At 35.2% G+C, this 15,360-nt stretch overlaps 2 protein-coding genes across 5 annotated transcripts; both read left to right on the top strand.

The window, feature by feature from the left end:
- Positions 1-111: 111 nt before the first annotated feature.
- Positions 112-6,514, top strand: LOC137822599 (polyadenylate-binding protein-interacting protein 7-like). Of its 2 annotated transcripts, none has more exons than XM_068627507.1 (6): positions 112-493; positions 1,319-2,195; positions 2,995-3,445; positions 3,525-3,595; positions 3,859-3,983; positions 5,923-6,514. In XM_068627507.1, exons 2-6 carry the CDS (start codon positions 1,407-1,409, stop codon positions 6,221-6,223), a joined length of 1,737 nt encoding a protein of 578 aa, XP_068483608.1. In that variant the 5' UTR covers positions 112-493; positions 1,319-1,406; the 3' UTR covers positions 6,224-6,514. The 2 variants fall into 2 exon arrangements, with proteins under 2 accessions (XP_068483608.1, XP_068483609.1); XM_068627508.1 differs by having other exon boundaries at positions 247-503.
- Positions 6,515-8,824: 2,310 nt separating this feature from the next.
- Positions 8,825-13,853, top strand: LOC137822598 (pentatricopeptide repeat-containing protein At4g33170). 3 transcript variants are annotated; one of them, XR_011082945.1, is made up of 3 exons: positions 8,825-12,039; positions 12,191-12,269; positions 12,864-13,853. XR_011082945.1 is itself a non-coding variant. In XM_068627506.1 (1 exon), exon 1 carries the CDS (start codon positions 8,915-8,917, stop codon positions 11,879-11,881), a length of 2,967 nt encoding a protein of 988 aa, XP_068483607.1. In that variant the 5' UTR covers positions 8,825-8,914; the 3' UTR covers positions 11,882-12,146. The 3 variants fall into 3 exon arrangements, 1 of the variants encoding a protein (XP_068483607.1); XR_011082946.1 differs by having other exon boundaries at positions 12,204-12,269; XM_068627506.1 differs by lacking the exons at positions 12,191-12,269; positions 12,864-13,853 and having other exon boundaries at positions 8,825-12,146.
- Positions 13,854-15,360: the final 1,507 nt, after the last annotated feature.

Consider the following 15,360-nt stretch of genomic DNA (forward strand, 5'->3'; position numbering starts at 1 on the left):
TTTTAAAATATTTTATATTTATTAATACAGAGGGACAATAATATACAAATATAATTTGTGATAAATACGTGGAAGTTAAGAAGTGCAGTAAAGTTTTTGTTCCGAAATCCCAGTAAGGAAGAAGAATTAATAATAATTATGAACAGTGCAGTAAAGAGTGTGATTTTGTAGAGTGAGAAGGGTGAAATTAGTTGGGGAAAGGTTGGGTGTATTTTTGTGGTGCTGGTGCTGCTGCTATTGTATTGGCTAAGAGGTTTCGCAACAGAATCCATAGAGAGAAAAAGAAAAAAGAAAAAAGAAAATAAAAGAGCGAGGTAAGGTAAGACTTAAGAGAGAGAAGACGAAGCCCGACCCGATAATCATACTCGTACTTGAGATGATATTGGATAATCTCAACCTCAATTTTTCGCAATATTAAATAACACAATCACCTGCACTTTCTTCTTCTCTTCTCATCTCATCCCCATGGATCCCTTCGATTGGATACGCGAAGGTATAGATATGTATGCATATATGTACAATATATTTTAGCTTACACTCTTCCATTTCTTTCAGATCTTTTTCTCTCGCTTCTCTTTCGTTAATTTATCTTTCTGTCTTCAATTGCTGTTGTTCCTATTGTTATGTACTTCTTGGCTCTGTTTTCTGAGGCCTCGAATTGCTCGAGATCTCTTCTGTAGCTCGCGGCTTCCGTATTGGAGGTTGCGTTCTCCGTGCGCGCGAGCGAGCTTTTATTCGTTTGATGTTGTATCTGTTTCGTTTCATGTTAGTGTGAAAATCGGCTTTCGAATTTCTAGGTTTTTGTTTTTGCTTCTTTAATTTGTGTTATTGGGGTTTTTATGTAGTTACTGTTCGGGAATTATCGCGGTGTTGTTTAATTTCTCTTAGAAGTTGTTTTGTGATATTTTATGCTATTTAGTTCGAGATGTTTAGGGTTTTAATCTTTTCCTGCTCTGTCATTCTGAATTTGGTAAGCGTTCGCCAGAACGTATTTGTGTGTGTGTAAGTTTTACTATAATTTCCGTAATTTGTGCTGGTTCCTTTTTTGTTCAGTTTACCTTTATAAGATTCATTTTAAGTCCAACTGACGAAAATGGCAAGCTATAGTTCATTGCAGTGATATTAAAAATAGTTGTAACTGCAGTTCTATATCGGGTTATTTATTTGGCACTTTTATGTTATATGGGATTTTATTGAAATCATCAATTATCTATTGTACGATGTATGGGATTTGTGGTGATTTTTTTTTTACTTTTCCCTGTTCTTTTTATAGCAGTCTGGTTAATCAATGAGCATGATGATATTGAACCATTTTCAGGGTTTGGTTGAGGCTGACTGGACATGTGCTGTTTCTATTTTTAAAGTCTGTTTATGTTGTAGTTGTTTTGTCCATATTCTAGTTAATAATGAACTTATCCAAGAAAGGATCCCAAACGGATGCAAAGCTATTAAGCCCAAACAAGGCAACAACTCTGAATCCAAATGCAGCAGAGTTTATTCCTCTTGCCCTCAGATCATCATCATTATCTGGAACTACCATCTCGGTAGATGCAACAGCAGGGCTTCCCGCTGCTGGAGCTCTTGGGAAAGCAATTTTAGATAGATCAGAATCATCCATTTCAAATAATTCTGATGATGAGGTGCATCAATTCTGGCGATGTCAGCTCCCTGATGATATTACCCCTGATTTCAAGGTCATGGGAGAAGATGAATCTCAAGGTCTAGACGATCTTCCTTTAGCAGGTTTATCCATTCTTGAGGACAGTGAGGCCTCCAGGTTTCCTTCTTCCAAAGGAAGTAAATATATAATAAACGAGCAGGAGGAAATATCTCAACCGCATAATAATGGCAATAGCTTTGCAGATAAAATGGGATTTTCCCATTCAAGCTACAGGGAGGACCCGTCTTCAACAAGCTTTTTGAATGCTATGGCAAAGCCTTGGGAGGGGTCAATTGGGAGTGCTGACCAGCGTATTAGCAGTGGTCAAGAGGGGTTTGCTTATGATGACAACACTAGACATGGATACTTAAATGATGTTTTGGCTGAAAATGCAATTATGGATGATACTGATTTGAATCCTTTGGAGTTTTTAGCTTCTCTGTTCCCTGGTTTTGCAGCAGAAAGCCTCGCAGAAGCTTACTTTGCCAATGGATGTGATTTACATATGACCACTGAGATGCTCAGTCAGTTAGAGGTAGGTTGATTTTAATATAATAACTGGCATGCTGTGAAAATGTATGTGTTGTCACTTATATTTATGGTCAATATCTATTCTGCTTGTTGCAATGCAGTATGCTCTACAGCATTTGAATAAACTTCTCAGCAAACACATATAGGAGAAGAACATCAAGTGAATTGAGGTAAAATGAATCAAACTTCTCCCATGAATTAAAATCAACTCATTTCCCCAACTTTTTTAGAATCTCCTTCATTTAACTTTTCCACGAGTTGATTTCAATTTATGGTAAAAGCTTGACTCATCTTACTCCTTAATTATTTTTTTATTCTTCTCTTGTATGTTTTTGTTGAGAAGTTTATCCATATTAGCTCTTAGTACAAAGCTAAGTATCATGGGATGGATACGAAGTATTTAGAGCAATACCTGTCCCTTGTTTTGGCAGGGAAGATCCGGCTCCCTATAAAGTTGTGAAGTGATTCAGGTCCAACCTACCTCTAGCTTCGAGTTTCTAATTGCAGTTTCCTGGTACTGGGGGGAGGGTGTTGTTAGAGATGGCAGTCTTGTTTTTTTAATTTTGATCTATACTCTGATTTAAACTGTGATGACAGTCCCCTGCTTCATGTTATCAATGGGCCATTTTCGTTTTGTTACACACGCAGATATTTGTATATGATCAAACAGTACAATTTGTTCTCCATTTCGTGGATACCATAGTCATCTCTTATGATTAGTAATTATTTCTCTGGAATTTTTTTTATCCTAGGAACTTTATGTTGATAATCTCTCTCTCTTCACCTGTTCAAATTTGTAACAGCTTCAAGTTGATGGTGGTTTCAATCAAAATCTGAATTCAAAGACTCTGTCAGCTCCCAATCTCAGTGCAATGGAGTTTCCTGCACTTACTTCACCAGATGGCCAGGCTGCTTCAGTTAAATATGTGGTTGACAATGTCCAGCAAAGTGGAAATCTTTACCAGTCATTTGACAGTGATGTTATGCTTTTCAAATCTAGCTCTTCAATTCCATCTAGAGGTGCTGTTGACTTTGCTTCCGCTGTTAGAAAGTTGGCTTCTCAGGATTCTGGTGGTATTTGGAAGTATGACAAGAATGGCTCTGGTGATGCTGCTATAGGTTCAAGTAGGAATTCAAATGTTTTGGGTAGTGGCTACAATGGTGTACAGGCGAGAGCACACTTTGGTGATCGATTGCAGAACCGTGGTTCAGCTCGAGCAGCTCCTATTTGGCTTGAAACCGGTGATGCCGTTGGTAAGTACTTATGTTTATATGCTTCAATTGTGGGATGTTTTCTCTGTGCACTATTTTCGTTAACAGTTTTGCATGGCAGCGAATATGTATTCAGAGCTGCGGGAAGAGGCTCGTGATCATGCATGCTTACGCAATGCATATTTTGAGCAGGTGTGTCTTCAAATACATGCTTTGATGAAGTACTGGCTATCAAAATTTAAAATAATGATTTTGGCTACACACCTCTTGATTGGTTCTATTGGCATTCCCTTGACTTTTTCAACTCCTTTTTGTGTGTGTTTAACTTTAGATATTCAAGTTGAGACTGTTGGGATGATAGTAGTTCAAGAATAAAATAACAAAATCTCTTCCGGAGGCATTTGTCTTGAATCTATTTCTTCATTTGATTTTAATTGGTTTCTAATTTGAAACAGGCTCGTCAAGCTTATCTTATCGGTAATAAAGCCCTAGCAAAGGAACTAAGTGCTAAAGGGCAACTTCACAACATGCATATGAAGGCAGCTCACGGAAAAGCTCAAGAATCCATTTACCGTCAGAGGTTTGTTGTTCCCCAATGCTTCCCTTCCTGCTCTACGTTTTAGTTTGGATTATAAAAAAACTTATACCCCCTGTGTCCCAATTAGGGATGGAAAATGAACCCACGGGTATTGTCGAAACCCTTCCTGATTTTGATAGGGAATTCCTGCATTGGCTGGGTATGGGTACGATTAATACCCGAACTTTTAAATTGGGCACGGGGACATGAATGAGTATGTAGACAATACCCGTTCCCGTTCTTATACCCTTTAAATTACTAACACACTTTTGATTTAAAAGGTAATTTAAAAAACTTGTATTAACTTTTTTTGTCCTTAGTTTTGTAACTTATTTATAGGATAAATAGTTGATTATTTTGACTCTTTGTATGATTATTTGATATTTCTTCAATTATTATTTGATACTTTTATTTTATATTTATACTGTTATAATTTCTTTCTTGATAGTTGACATTGAAAAAAATAATAATATCATTTTATATTGAATACTTAATGATATCAAGTTTTTTTTTTCTGTTAAGTTTTATCTTCTGTGAAACAGTTATTTAATTAATATTTGAAACAATAAGGAAGTTGGTATATCCGTTCCTCGATAGAGATGAAAATAGACAAAAATTTCATACCATGAAAATAGACAAAAAATTTCATACCCAATAGAGATAGAGATGAAAATGAGACAAAAATTTCATAACCGATAGAGATGATAGAGATGAAGATGGGCATGGGATAGTTAAACCCATCCCGCACCCTATTTCTTGTTTAAGGTTGTTCCACCCAAACTAAGGAAACATTAAATTCGTTAATCTTCAATGCAATTTTACTCCTTCTATCCCTATTATACCCCTTTCAGCTTTCTCTAGCCATATTAATTAAATTAAATTGTTGCACTTTTATAACCCAAATGCACCATTTATTTGTTCTCTATTTGTTGCACTTGTTCTCTCTCCATATCAATGATAAGAAATATTTGTACTAAGTACTATTTTTGTTTTTCTCTCTCACTAATTATTACTACAAGTAGTACCTCATTTTATTTTCTAATGCACTATTTTATTTTTTTATCTTTCGAAAGAGTTATTATTGATAAAAATTAAACTTCCCTCCATAATTTTGTATCTGAAAATTTTTGGTGACTTAATATTTGTAATGCCATTTGAACTTCTCTCCTTTAAATTTAAATCCTGGTCAATATAATCGTAGATTTTCGGTCAGAAATAGGTCACACGTGAAAACTTTTCTCAATGTGATATAAGTACTCTTTATCCACGAAAAAATTATTTTATGTTTAAACAATTTTCAAAGCATAATAAAATAGAAATAAGGGTATAATTTATTTAATGTTCAAACAATTTCCAAAGCATAATAAATTATAAACAAGGGTATAATTGAAAAAAAGGTTATGTTATCTTGAAATTTTAAAAATGACGAGTAAAAGGATAAACTTTTCTTTCCTAAAGCGACTATTGTATAGGATCAAAGGGAGTTCCTTCTGCCTCCCACCCCCCAGCAATCTGTTATGTATGTTTAATGACACGAAAGAGTTCCTTCTGATGAGCTGTCTTTACCCTTTTTCATACTGACCACCTGTTTCTTTTCCTCAAATGTTTTTTGTTGCCAACGTCATGTCGGTCTGAAGGACAGTTATTGTCTCTCACTTATTTAAGATGTGTGAACAATCTGAACCCCTAAAAGTAGAATTTTGTGATGACAATTTGTTACCTGACTGCCCTTAGAAGAAATGCTTGAGTTGTGAACTTGTGAGTATTTTTAATCCATGGAGAACATTAGCACGACCTTTGTCTTGGTCATCTGGTAAATGTTTCTCTCTAGAATGGCTACCTGGAGTATCATGCTATATTATTGTACGAACTCGAATGTTTATTTACATTGCTCTAAAGTTTTGGGTTCTGCCTGAGTCATTGCAAGTGTTGATTTTTTCAGAAATCAAGTTGCTTCAGAGATGCAGGGCAATGGAAGAGGACACGAGAGGATAATAGACCTACATGGGTTGCATGCGAGTGAAGCCATTCATGTGCTGAAACATGAGTTGAGTGTGCTGAAAAGCACTGCCATAGCTGCTGAGCAGCGTTTGCAGGTGTATATTTGTGTGGGCACAGGTCATCACACTAGGGGTTCCCGCACTCCTGCAAGACTTCCAATAGCTGTACAGCGTTTTCTTCTTGAAGAGGGCATTGATTTCACGGAACCTCAGCCAGGCCTACTTCGCGTTGTGATATATTGAGGCAGTCAAGGATGTGTACAAGTTTTTTGACACGGTATAAAGTCCGCAATCACGGACATTTTAGTCATTGTTGTATCTGTATATGCCCGAAGAACAGGAAAAAAAGAGAGAAAAAAGCAGTTAGGGGAGAAGGAAAGAGGAGGTTGTAGCAGAATTGTATCATTAAGATTTAGCGACGACATAAGATTTACATTAGTAAGCAGGACTTCACATTATGGGATTATTTTCCTTTTGTTAATTTTGTACCCTAATTTTCATTTCCTTGTTAAATTCCATTTTTACCATTTTCAATCAGATGTAACTGATAGGACTCAATTACGCATAGAACAATTGATTTTGCAAATTAGATTCAATGCCAAACAATTTACTGCGATGATGGTCGGTATTACCTGGGTCATTAGAACTTCTCATGTAAATAAGGAAACCAAAAAGTATGCAGGACCCAAAATATAAACTATATAAGCGTTGTTATAATTGGTGTGTATCTTTCTTTTGGAAAAAAGTTCGTGGAGAGGTGCTAATGATACTGTACCCTTACGGAATTTGGGTTGGTTCAGTATATGCCAAAAGGACATCTAGTAAGAATGGGCAATTGCTTTCTCCATCCAATATTTTTGAATCTGTACCAATGTTTTATTTTTTTAGTTTTTAATTAAGAATGTGATGTACGAACAAAATGTATTTGGATTTAGATTTTTGGGATATATGAATTTAAATTTTTATAACGATTTTTCATATTTGGATTTTCAGAATACATTTATTTCCATTTTTGAAATACTTTTTTAGATTTTTGTTTTTCAATATATATTTTTGGATCTTGTTTTCTGACAGTCAAAAAATCTATTTCAGAATGTATTTTACAATTTTAGAGACTTTTACATTGAGCCTGAGCTTCTGGTGATAGAGTATCGTCTTTCAAGCGCGATCTTTGTGTGGGTCATGAAATGACAGTGTGTCAGTCATTAGACATCATCTTAGATTATCGGAAAAGACTCTTGTTACCGAGATTTTAGAGATTCGAGAAATAACTTAATAGTAAAATTGTGGAACTTGTTTTTCTACTACCAAAAAAATAAATTCTACCTAATAGTGTGTTTGGTTACAACAAGAGAAATGTAGAGCGAAGAAAGGAGAATTCAAAAACTGAAATATGCAATTATGAAAAATTAAAAAAAAATCATTGTCATGTGAAGAAAGTTGAATTTTTTAACCTATAATGGATTAAACACATAAAACTAATCATTACATTGAATAAATTATTTATTTTTATTCTAAAATAACAAATAATTAAAATATATAATGATTAATTTTATAATAAAATAAAATATTTAAAATAATGATTAAAATTAAATAAATTAAATATTTTATTAATATATGGTTAATGTTAAATAAATAAATAATATAAAAAATAATAAACAAATAAAATAATTAAAAATGACTATACCATTTTTCTCTTGACTTGGAAAATGGAAAATACTATACCAAAACGATGATGTTGTAGCCTATGAAATTCAGACACTTCTCTTAAATGGCGTGTCGGATACTCGTATGAGACACTGATACTCGTATGACACTTGTAGGACACGTATCCATGAAGTGTCAAATTCAAAAGTATTTGTTGGATTTTTAAAAATTCTAGTACGGTATCCTACATTTTAGAAATGATACGTATCTTCGTGTCTGTGTCTTATCAGTGTCAATGCTACATATAACTTTAAAAAAATAAAAATTATGTATTGAGAGTAGGATATTTTATAATGTCGTTTTTAATTTTAACTTGCAACGTAGAATTTTTTTTTTTTTACTTTATAGTAATTATTTACAAATTTACATTAGAAATAATTTTTTATTATTTGATAATTAAGTGGAAGTTTACTACGTTTTTTTGAACAATTTTTAGTTTTCATTTTTACCAGATTTTATTGATTTTTACAATAGAATAATATTTAGATCCAATTCTATATAGGTTTTTCCCCGTAAGAATATAAATTTTACACTGACAGTCCACTTAATAAACACTAGTATTAAATATCAATTTAATAAAGTAAGTCTCTTTTGATGAAAAATGAAACTACAAGAAATAATGAGAAAATACATTCATTATTAGTTTAGAACTAACAATCATTTTAAATACTTTATAGTTGATTCAAATTAAACATCTATAAATAAATGGTAACAATGATAGAGTATTTAAATAGACTGTTTATACTTTTTTTTATATTTACAACTTTTTGTGATCGATCAACATTTATAAAACTTGATTAAAAAAAATAACCTCTTCTATAATTTGAAATTCTGATAAAATACTTAGATAGACTATTTATACTTTTTTATATTTATAAATATTTGGACTTCCATTATCTCTTTGTGATGGATCAACATTTATAAAGAAAAGTCATCTCTTCTATAATTTGAAACTCTATTAGTCTATTTTCAATAAGATCATAAAATAATGTGAAAACTATGAAGGAATTGTAACAATTATTTTTCATGAGAAAAATTATACCGAAGTATTAAAAAACATATAAATGATTATTTTTTATTAGTTTAGCGTGTAAATATTTAAAAAGAAAGAAAAATTATAAAAGATGTCTTGTTCTGAATTCCCGCTCTAATGCAAAGGGAGTTCCAACTTCCATATTCCAAGCTCGAACAGCAAACAATGAAGTAAACTCGTTTTGGAGTTACACGATGCTGTTGCGACTACGAGCCACTTCCACTGCCCACGCATTAACCCCACGCGCTCACCTCATCCATTCCCATTCCTTCTCCTTCTCACATCCACACTCTCCACCTCAATGGTTCTCCATCCTCCGCCACGCCATCGCCGCCTCCGACCTCCCCCTCGGGAAGCGCGCCCACGCCGGCATCTTAACGTCGGGCCACCATTCCGAACGTTTCCTCACCAACAACCTCATCACCATGTACGCCAAATGCGGCTCCCTCTCCTCCGCGCGCAAACTGTTCGACGCAACGCCCCACGATGCCAGAGACCTCGTAACCTGGAACGCCATCCTCGCCGCCTACGCCCAAGCAGACAACCCCTTCGACGGCTTCCACCTCTTCCGGCTCCTCCGCCGCTCTGCCGTGTCCACCACGCGCCACACTCTCGCCCCCGTCCTCAAAATGTGCCTCCTCTCCGGTTCCTCCTCCGCCTCCGCGTCCCTCCACGGTTACTCCCTTAAGATCGGCTTACTATGGGACGTGTTCGTGGCCGGGGCTCTCGTCAACATCTACTCCAAGTTCGGACGAATCAGAGAGGCGCGTCTTTTGTTCGATGGAATGGCCGTGAGGGACGTTGTGCTCTGGAACCTCATGATGAAGGCCTACGTCGACATCTGCCTCGAACACGAAGCGTTGCTTCTCTTCTCAGAGTTTCACCGAACGGGATTGCGTCCCGACGACGTCACTCTTCGTACTCTCACGCGGGTTGGTATTAGTAGAAACACTGTTTTCGAATCGCACTTGGAGCAGCTTCGAGCTTATGCCACAAAATTGTTTATACGCGACGATGATGATTCGGATGTTATTGCATGGAACAAGACATTGTCTCGGTGTCTTCAGAGAGGTCAAGCTTGGGAGGCTGTTGATTGTTTCGGGGATATGTTAAAGTCAAGTGCTGCCTGTGACAGCTTGACTTTTGTTGTGATGTTGTCTGTGGCAGCCAGTTTGAATTGCCTTGAACTGGGGAAGCAGATTCACGGTGCTGTCGTGAGGATGGAACTGGATCAAGTTGTCTCTGTTGGAAACAGCCTCATTAATATGTATGTTAAGTCTGGTTCAGTTTCTCGTGCGAGATCTGTGTTTAGTCAAATGAATGAAGTGGATTTGATATCATGGAACACCATAATATCTGGCTCTGCACTGAATGGTTTGGAGGAGTGTTCTGTTGGGTTCTTTGTTGATTTATTACGTGATGGCCTGTTGCCGGATCAATTCACTATTGCGAGCGTTTTGAGGGCTTGTTCCTCTCTTGAACAAGGTTGCCATCTTGCCACACAGATTCATACTCACGCAATGAAAGCTGGTGTTGCCTTAGATTCGTTTGTTTCAACAGCTCTTATTGATGTCTATTCCAAGAGTGGGAAGACGGAGGAGGCCGAATTTCTTTTTGTTAACCAAGATGATTTGGCATCTTGGAATGCTATGATGCATGGGTACATAATCCGTGATGATTTTCACAAGGCATTGAGGCTTTATATGATATTGCATGAGAGTGGAGAAAAAGTGGATCAGATTACTCTGGCGAATGCAGCTAAAGCTGCTGGGGGATTGGTGGGGCTTCTACAAGGGAAGCAAATTCATGCTGTTGTGGTAAAAAGAGGGTTTAATTTAGATTTGTTTGTCCTTAGTGGTGTTCTTGACATGTATCTAAAATGCGGAGAGGTGGAAAGTGCAAGCAGAGTTTTCAGTGAGATATCCTCACCTGATGATGTTGCTTGGACTACTATGATATCAGGATGTGTGGAGAATGGACAAGAGGATCAAGCTCTATCCACATACCATCAGATGAGGCTTTCCAGGGTGCAGCCTGACGAGTATACCTTTGCTACCCTTGTCAAGGCTTGTTCTCTTTTAACAGCATTGGAACAAGGGAGACAGATTCATGCAAATATTGTAAAACTAAATTGTGCTTTTGATCCTTTTGTAATGACCTCACTTGTTGATATGTATGCCAAGTGTGGGAACATAGAAGAGGCACGTGGTTTGTTTAGAAGAATGAATACAAAGAGGATTGCCTCGTGGAATGCCATGATAGTAGGATTAGCTCAACATGGAAATGCTGAGGAAGCCCTCCGGTTTTTCAAAGACATGAAATCCAGGGGTTTATTGCCGGATAGAGTTACTTTTATAGGGGTTCTTTCTGCGTGCAGCCACTCTGGTTTGATATCCGAAGCTTATGAGAATTTTTATTCCATGCAGAAAAACTATGGTATTGAACCTGGGATCGAGCACTATTCTTGTCTTGTTGATGCCCTAAGCCGAGCGGGGCAGCTACTGGAAGCTGAAAAGGTCATTTCATCAATGCCTTTTGAAGCTTCTGCTTCAATGTATAGAACGCTGCTTAATGCCTGTAGGGTTCAGGTAGACAAAGAGATAGGAAAACGTGTAGCAGAGAAGCTTTTGACCTTGGAGCCATCTGATTCAGCAGCTTATGTTCTTTTATCCAATCTTTATGCCGCTGCTAACCAATGGGAAAATGTGGTGAGTGCCAGAAAAATGATGAGAAAAGTAAATGTGAAGAAGGATCCGGGGTTTAGTTGGGTAGATTTGAAGAACAAAGTGCATTTGTTCGTAGCTGGCGATAGGTCACATGAAGAAACTGGTGTGATATATAATAAGTTGGAGTCCGTTATGAAGAGGATCAGAGAAGAAGGATATGTCCCTGATACAGACTTTGCACTTGTTGATGTAGAAGAAGAAGATAAAGAGTGTTCTTTGTATTATCACAGTGAGAAGCTAACAATAGCTTATGGACTCATAAAAACTCCACCATCCACTACATTAAGGGTAATTAAAAACCTCAGAGTATGTGGAGATTGCCATAATGCAATCAAATATATATCAGAGGTTTTTAAGCGTGAAATTGTTTTGAGAGATGCAAATCGATTTCATCATTTCAGGAGTGGGATCTGCTCTTGTGGCGATTACTGGTGATGTGAATTGAATCTTTCCCAAATTGGTACTCCATTATTTAAGTGGGCTACTATTAAAGTTTCAAAAGTGTTTCCTCATGTCTGAGTCATACTTGGACCATTTATTCTTTCCTGAGAGCTGGGAAGCCAATAACATAGAATCTAGTAGGATGAAATCGCGTAAGTATTAACTGATAGCTCGGGTACTTTTATAAATAGAAGGCACAATTGTACTCGATTTTTTTTTCATTAATAAAAAAGGAGAAATAAACGTGACATTATTCTCCATCGCTATCTTTTATAATTCTATCTAACAAACCTTCTGAAAAAGGGTGACATTACAGTGGAGGAGGGACAATGCACTGAAAGGAAAAGAAAGGAGTTAGTTAGAGAAAGGGAACATAAGAGTGGTTAGTGTGGAATATGTTAACTTCATTCTTGAAGTAGAGAACTTCAATGACTTCATTTTTGTGAGATCTCTTAAGAAATAAAACCTGACATATATGTGTTTGCTCCTGCCATGAAACACGGGATTTTTGGAGAGTTTGATTGTTGATGTGTTGTCACAATAAATTGCATTTGGTCTTCTTTGTTTGAACTGCAGCTCCTCAAGTATCCTTCTGAACCATATAACTTGACAGGCACAAGCTCTAGCAGCTACACTCAGTGGTTGATAAAGTGACAATAGATTGCTTTTTAGAAGACAGCAACAGCTCCTAACCCAACATAAACACATAGCCCGAAGTACTTTTTCTGTCATCTTTGTCTCGGGCATAATCACTATCAGTAAAACCACAAAAATCTGATTTGTCTCCTCTCTTGTAAAAGGCTCCGTAATCAATATCTTCTCTCACTTAGAATTCTTTGCAATCTCTATTATGCTTTTCTGTTTTGTACTCTGCCCATGCATTGGAGGAAAACTAGTATGAGTACAGTTTCTTATTCTCTTGTCATCTTGTCTTTTCTCTGCACCCCTTACAATTTGGTGTTTTCATTGAGCCCAGGGCTGAAAACACAAGACTGAAAGAACTCCAAAATGATATGAAATGAATGTTGGGGGGATCGAACAACTGCATTTGGAGAACGAGAAACGGGCAGAGGATAACGCAGAACGATTTATCGGGTTGGAACAAGCGATTGCAGATTTATACTTAAACCAGGCCCATGGTGGATCGAGCTCAGCCAACGAATCGATGTTCACTCAACCATTTCAAGTCAGAAAATTTTCCACATTTTGATGGGAGTGATGAGCCGCAATGGACTTTCCAAGCGGACCAGTCCTTCGATTACTATCATACACCCAAGGACCAACGAATCACCACTGTTGCAGTTCATATACAAGGATGTGGTTCCCTGATTTCAGATGATGCTGAAAACCAACCCATTCCAGTCATGGCATGGCAGGCTTTCATGAGGGGCCAAATTCTGTTGCAGTCTTTTTTTCTTCTCCGGTTATATTGGTTAAGAAGAAGGAAGAGAATTGGCGATTCTGAACTGATTATAGAGCCTTGAATGCTCTAACAGTGAAAGATGTTTTTCTTATGTCTACAGTAAATGAATTGCTAGATATTATTTGGTGCTAAGTACCTCTCTAAGTTAGATCTTCGGTCATGGTTACCACCATGAAGTCTGAAGACAGAATGAAAACCGGTTTCAGGATACATCATGGTCACTATGAATGGCTTGTCATGCCATTTGGTCAAATTGGAGCTATATTGAGTCAAAGCCAACACTTCATTGCATATTTTTCCAAAAAGTTATCTCCCAAGAATACAGAAGCAATCCGCTTATGCAAGGGAAATGTATAATTTCCAACATTTTTTGCCTGGCCACCATTTTGTCATTAGAACAGATCAAAGAAGCTTAAACATCTCAAAAAGCAATCTATATAGACCCCGGAGCAACAACAGTGTCTGTACAAATTTTTTGGCTTTGACTTTCACATTGAGTACTGCACCTCCATAAATTTTTTGAATTTTCAAAAATACTCCTCTATAATATTCCAGATTACTTAATCTAGAAGCCATTTTTTAAATTTGTAATTAGTTTTTGGATTATGTAATCCGGAAGGTATTATTTTCCGGATTAAATAATCCAGCAGTTTTATTTAGTTTTCGAATTATATAATCCGGAAATCTTTGTTCAAATGAGTTTTCAGATTACATAATTCAGAAACTATTTTATGGAGTGACAAAAAAAAAATAAAAATGTATTTTCATGTTGTGTATGGAGGTGACAGAAGAAGATACTAAGGAAGAAAAAGTGCAAACCAAGACAAGAAAACTTATCAGTCGATGGGCTTTCAAGATCTTTCATGATGTCCTGATCAAGATCTTTCATGATGTCCTGGTTTGAAAACGATTTGTTTTATTTTAAATTTTATCTAAATAGAATATATATATATATATATATAAATTTTTAAATATGAATATAATCATAAAATTAAAATGAAAGTTTTTTAAATTAAATAAGGAAAAAATAATTAATATATTTATTTAAAAATAGTAACTTTATAACAAACACTAAACTAAACATTTTGAGTGGTGGAGGATGTTGAAGTCAGTCAAAGGCGCAATAAGACAACCTTAGGTTTTCTTAAAATATTGTTATTTGAGCTAAGGTTAACCTCGAAATTTGTTGGTGAGATTCTTAGTCTCTTCCAACACAATTTTTTCCTTGGAGAAATAATTTTCCATTAATTATAAAGATGATTTAGTATGAATAATACTTAAAAGTTAGTGTTATTGAAATGATAATCCCTAATCTCAATTATTATAATCTGGATTGTGTATTAATTAATAACATGTATAACCATTTTAAAAACTCCAATCTTGCACCAAGTTATGTCTTAACTTATTTTAAAACTTATCAACACTCTTTCATCTTCATAAAAAAGTAAAATAAAAGTGGAGGTCCAGATATAGTAAAATTATCTTCTTATTTAATTACATATTTTACTTAAATTTGAAAGTTTGTGTATTTATTTACAATTTAAGATATTTAAAATATTTTTTTAATATAATATTAATCCTAGTTAATACTAAAAAATAGCCATTACATCATCTATCTAAAAATAAGAACTCAAACAGTCTATACATAAGCTAATCAAAAACTTTAATTTGTATTTGATGCCTTATGTCAATGTATTTTGTTGTCACTTAAGAACAATTCTGTTTATAAAAATTTAAAATTCACCTAAAATTCTTGTTGTAAAATATTATGTATAAAGAATTAACATAATAATTAAATAAAAAGTATATAAAAAACTAAATATATTTTTAGTGATAAATAAAATGAAAGAGATAAATAAAAATAAAAATACAATTAATGTTTTTATTTTTATTTTTTTATTATTATCTAGACCATTAATAAAATATTTTTTATATAAATTTTGACCATTTATCTTTTAAATAGCCTTTTTAAACTAAAGTAATTATCTATAATAAAAAAGTACCTATAAAATAAATAAAAACTACATACAATAAATTATAGAAATTATTT

This window comes from Phaseolus vulgaris, chromosome 9 (assembly GCF_000499845.2).
Source record: "Phaseolus vulgaris cultivar G19833 chromosome 9, P. vulgaris v2.0, whole genome shotgun sequence".
Taxonomy (NCBI): Eukaryota; Viridiplantae; Streptophyta; class Magnoliopsida; order Fabales; family Fabaceae; genus Phaseolus; species Phaseolus vulgaris.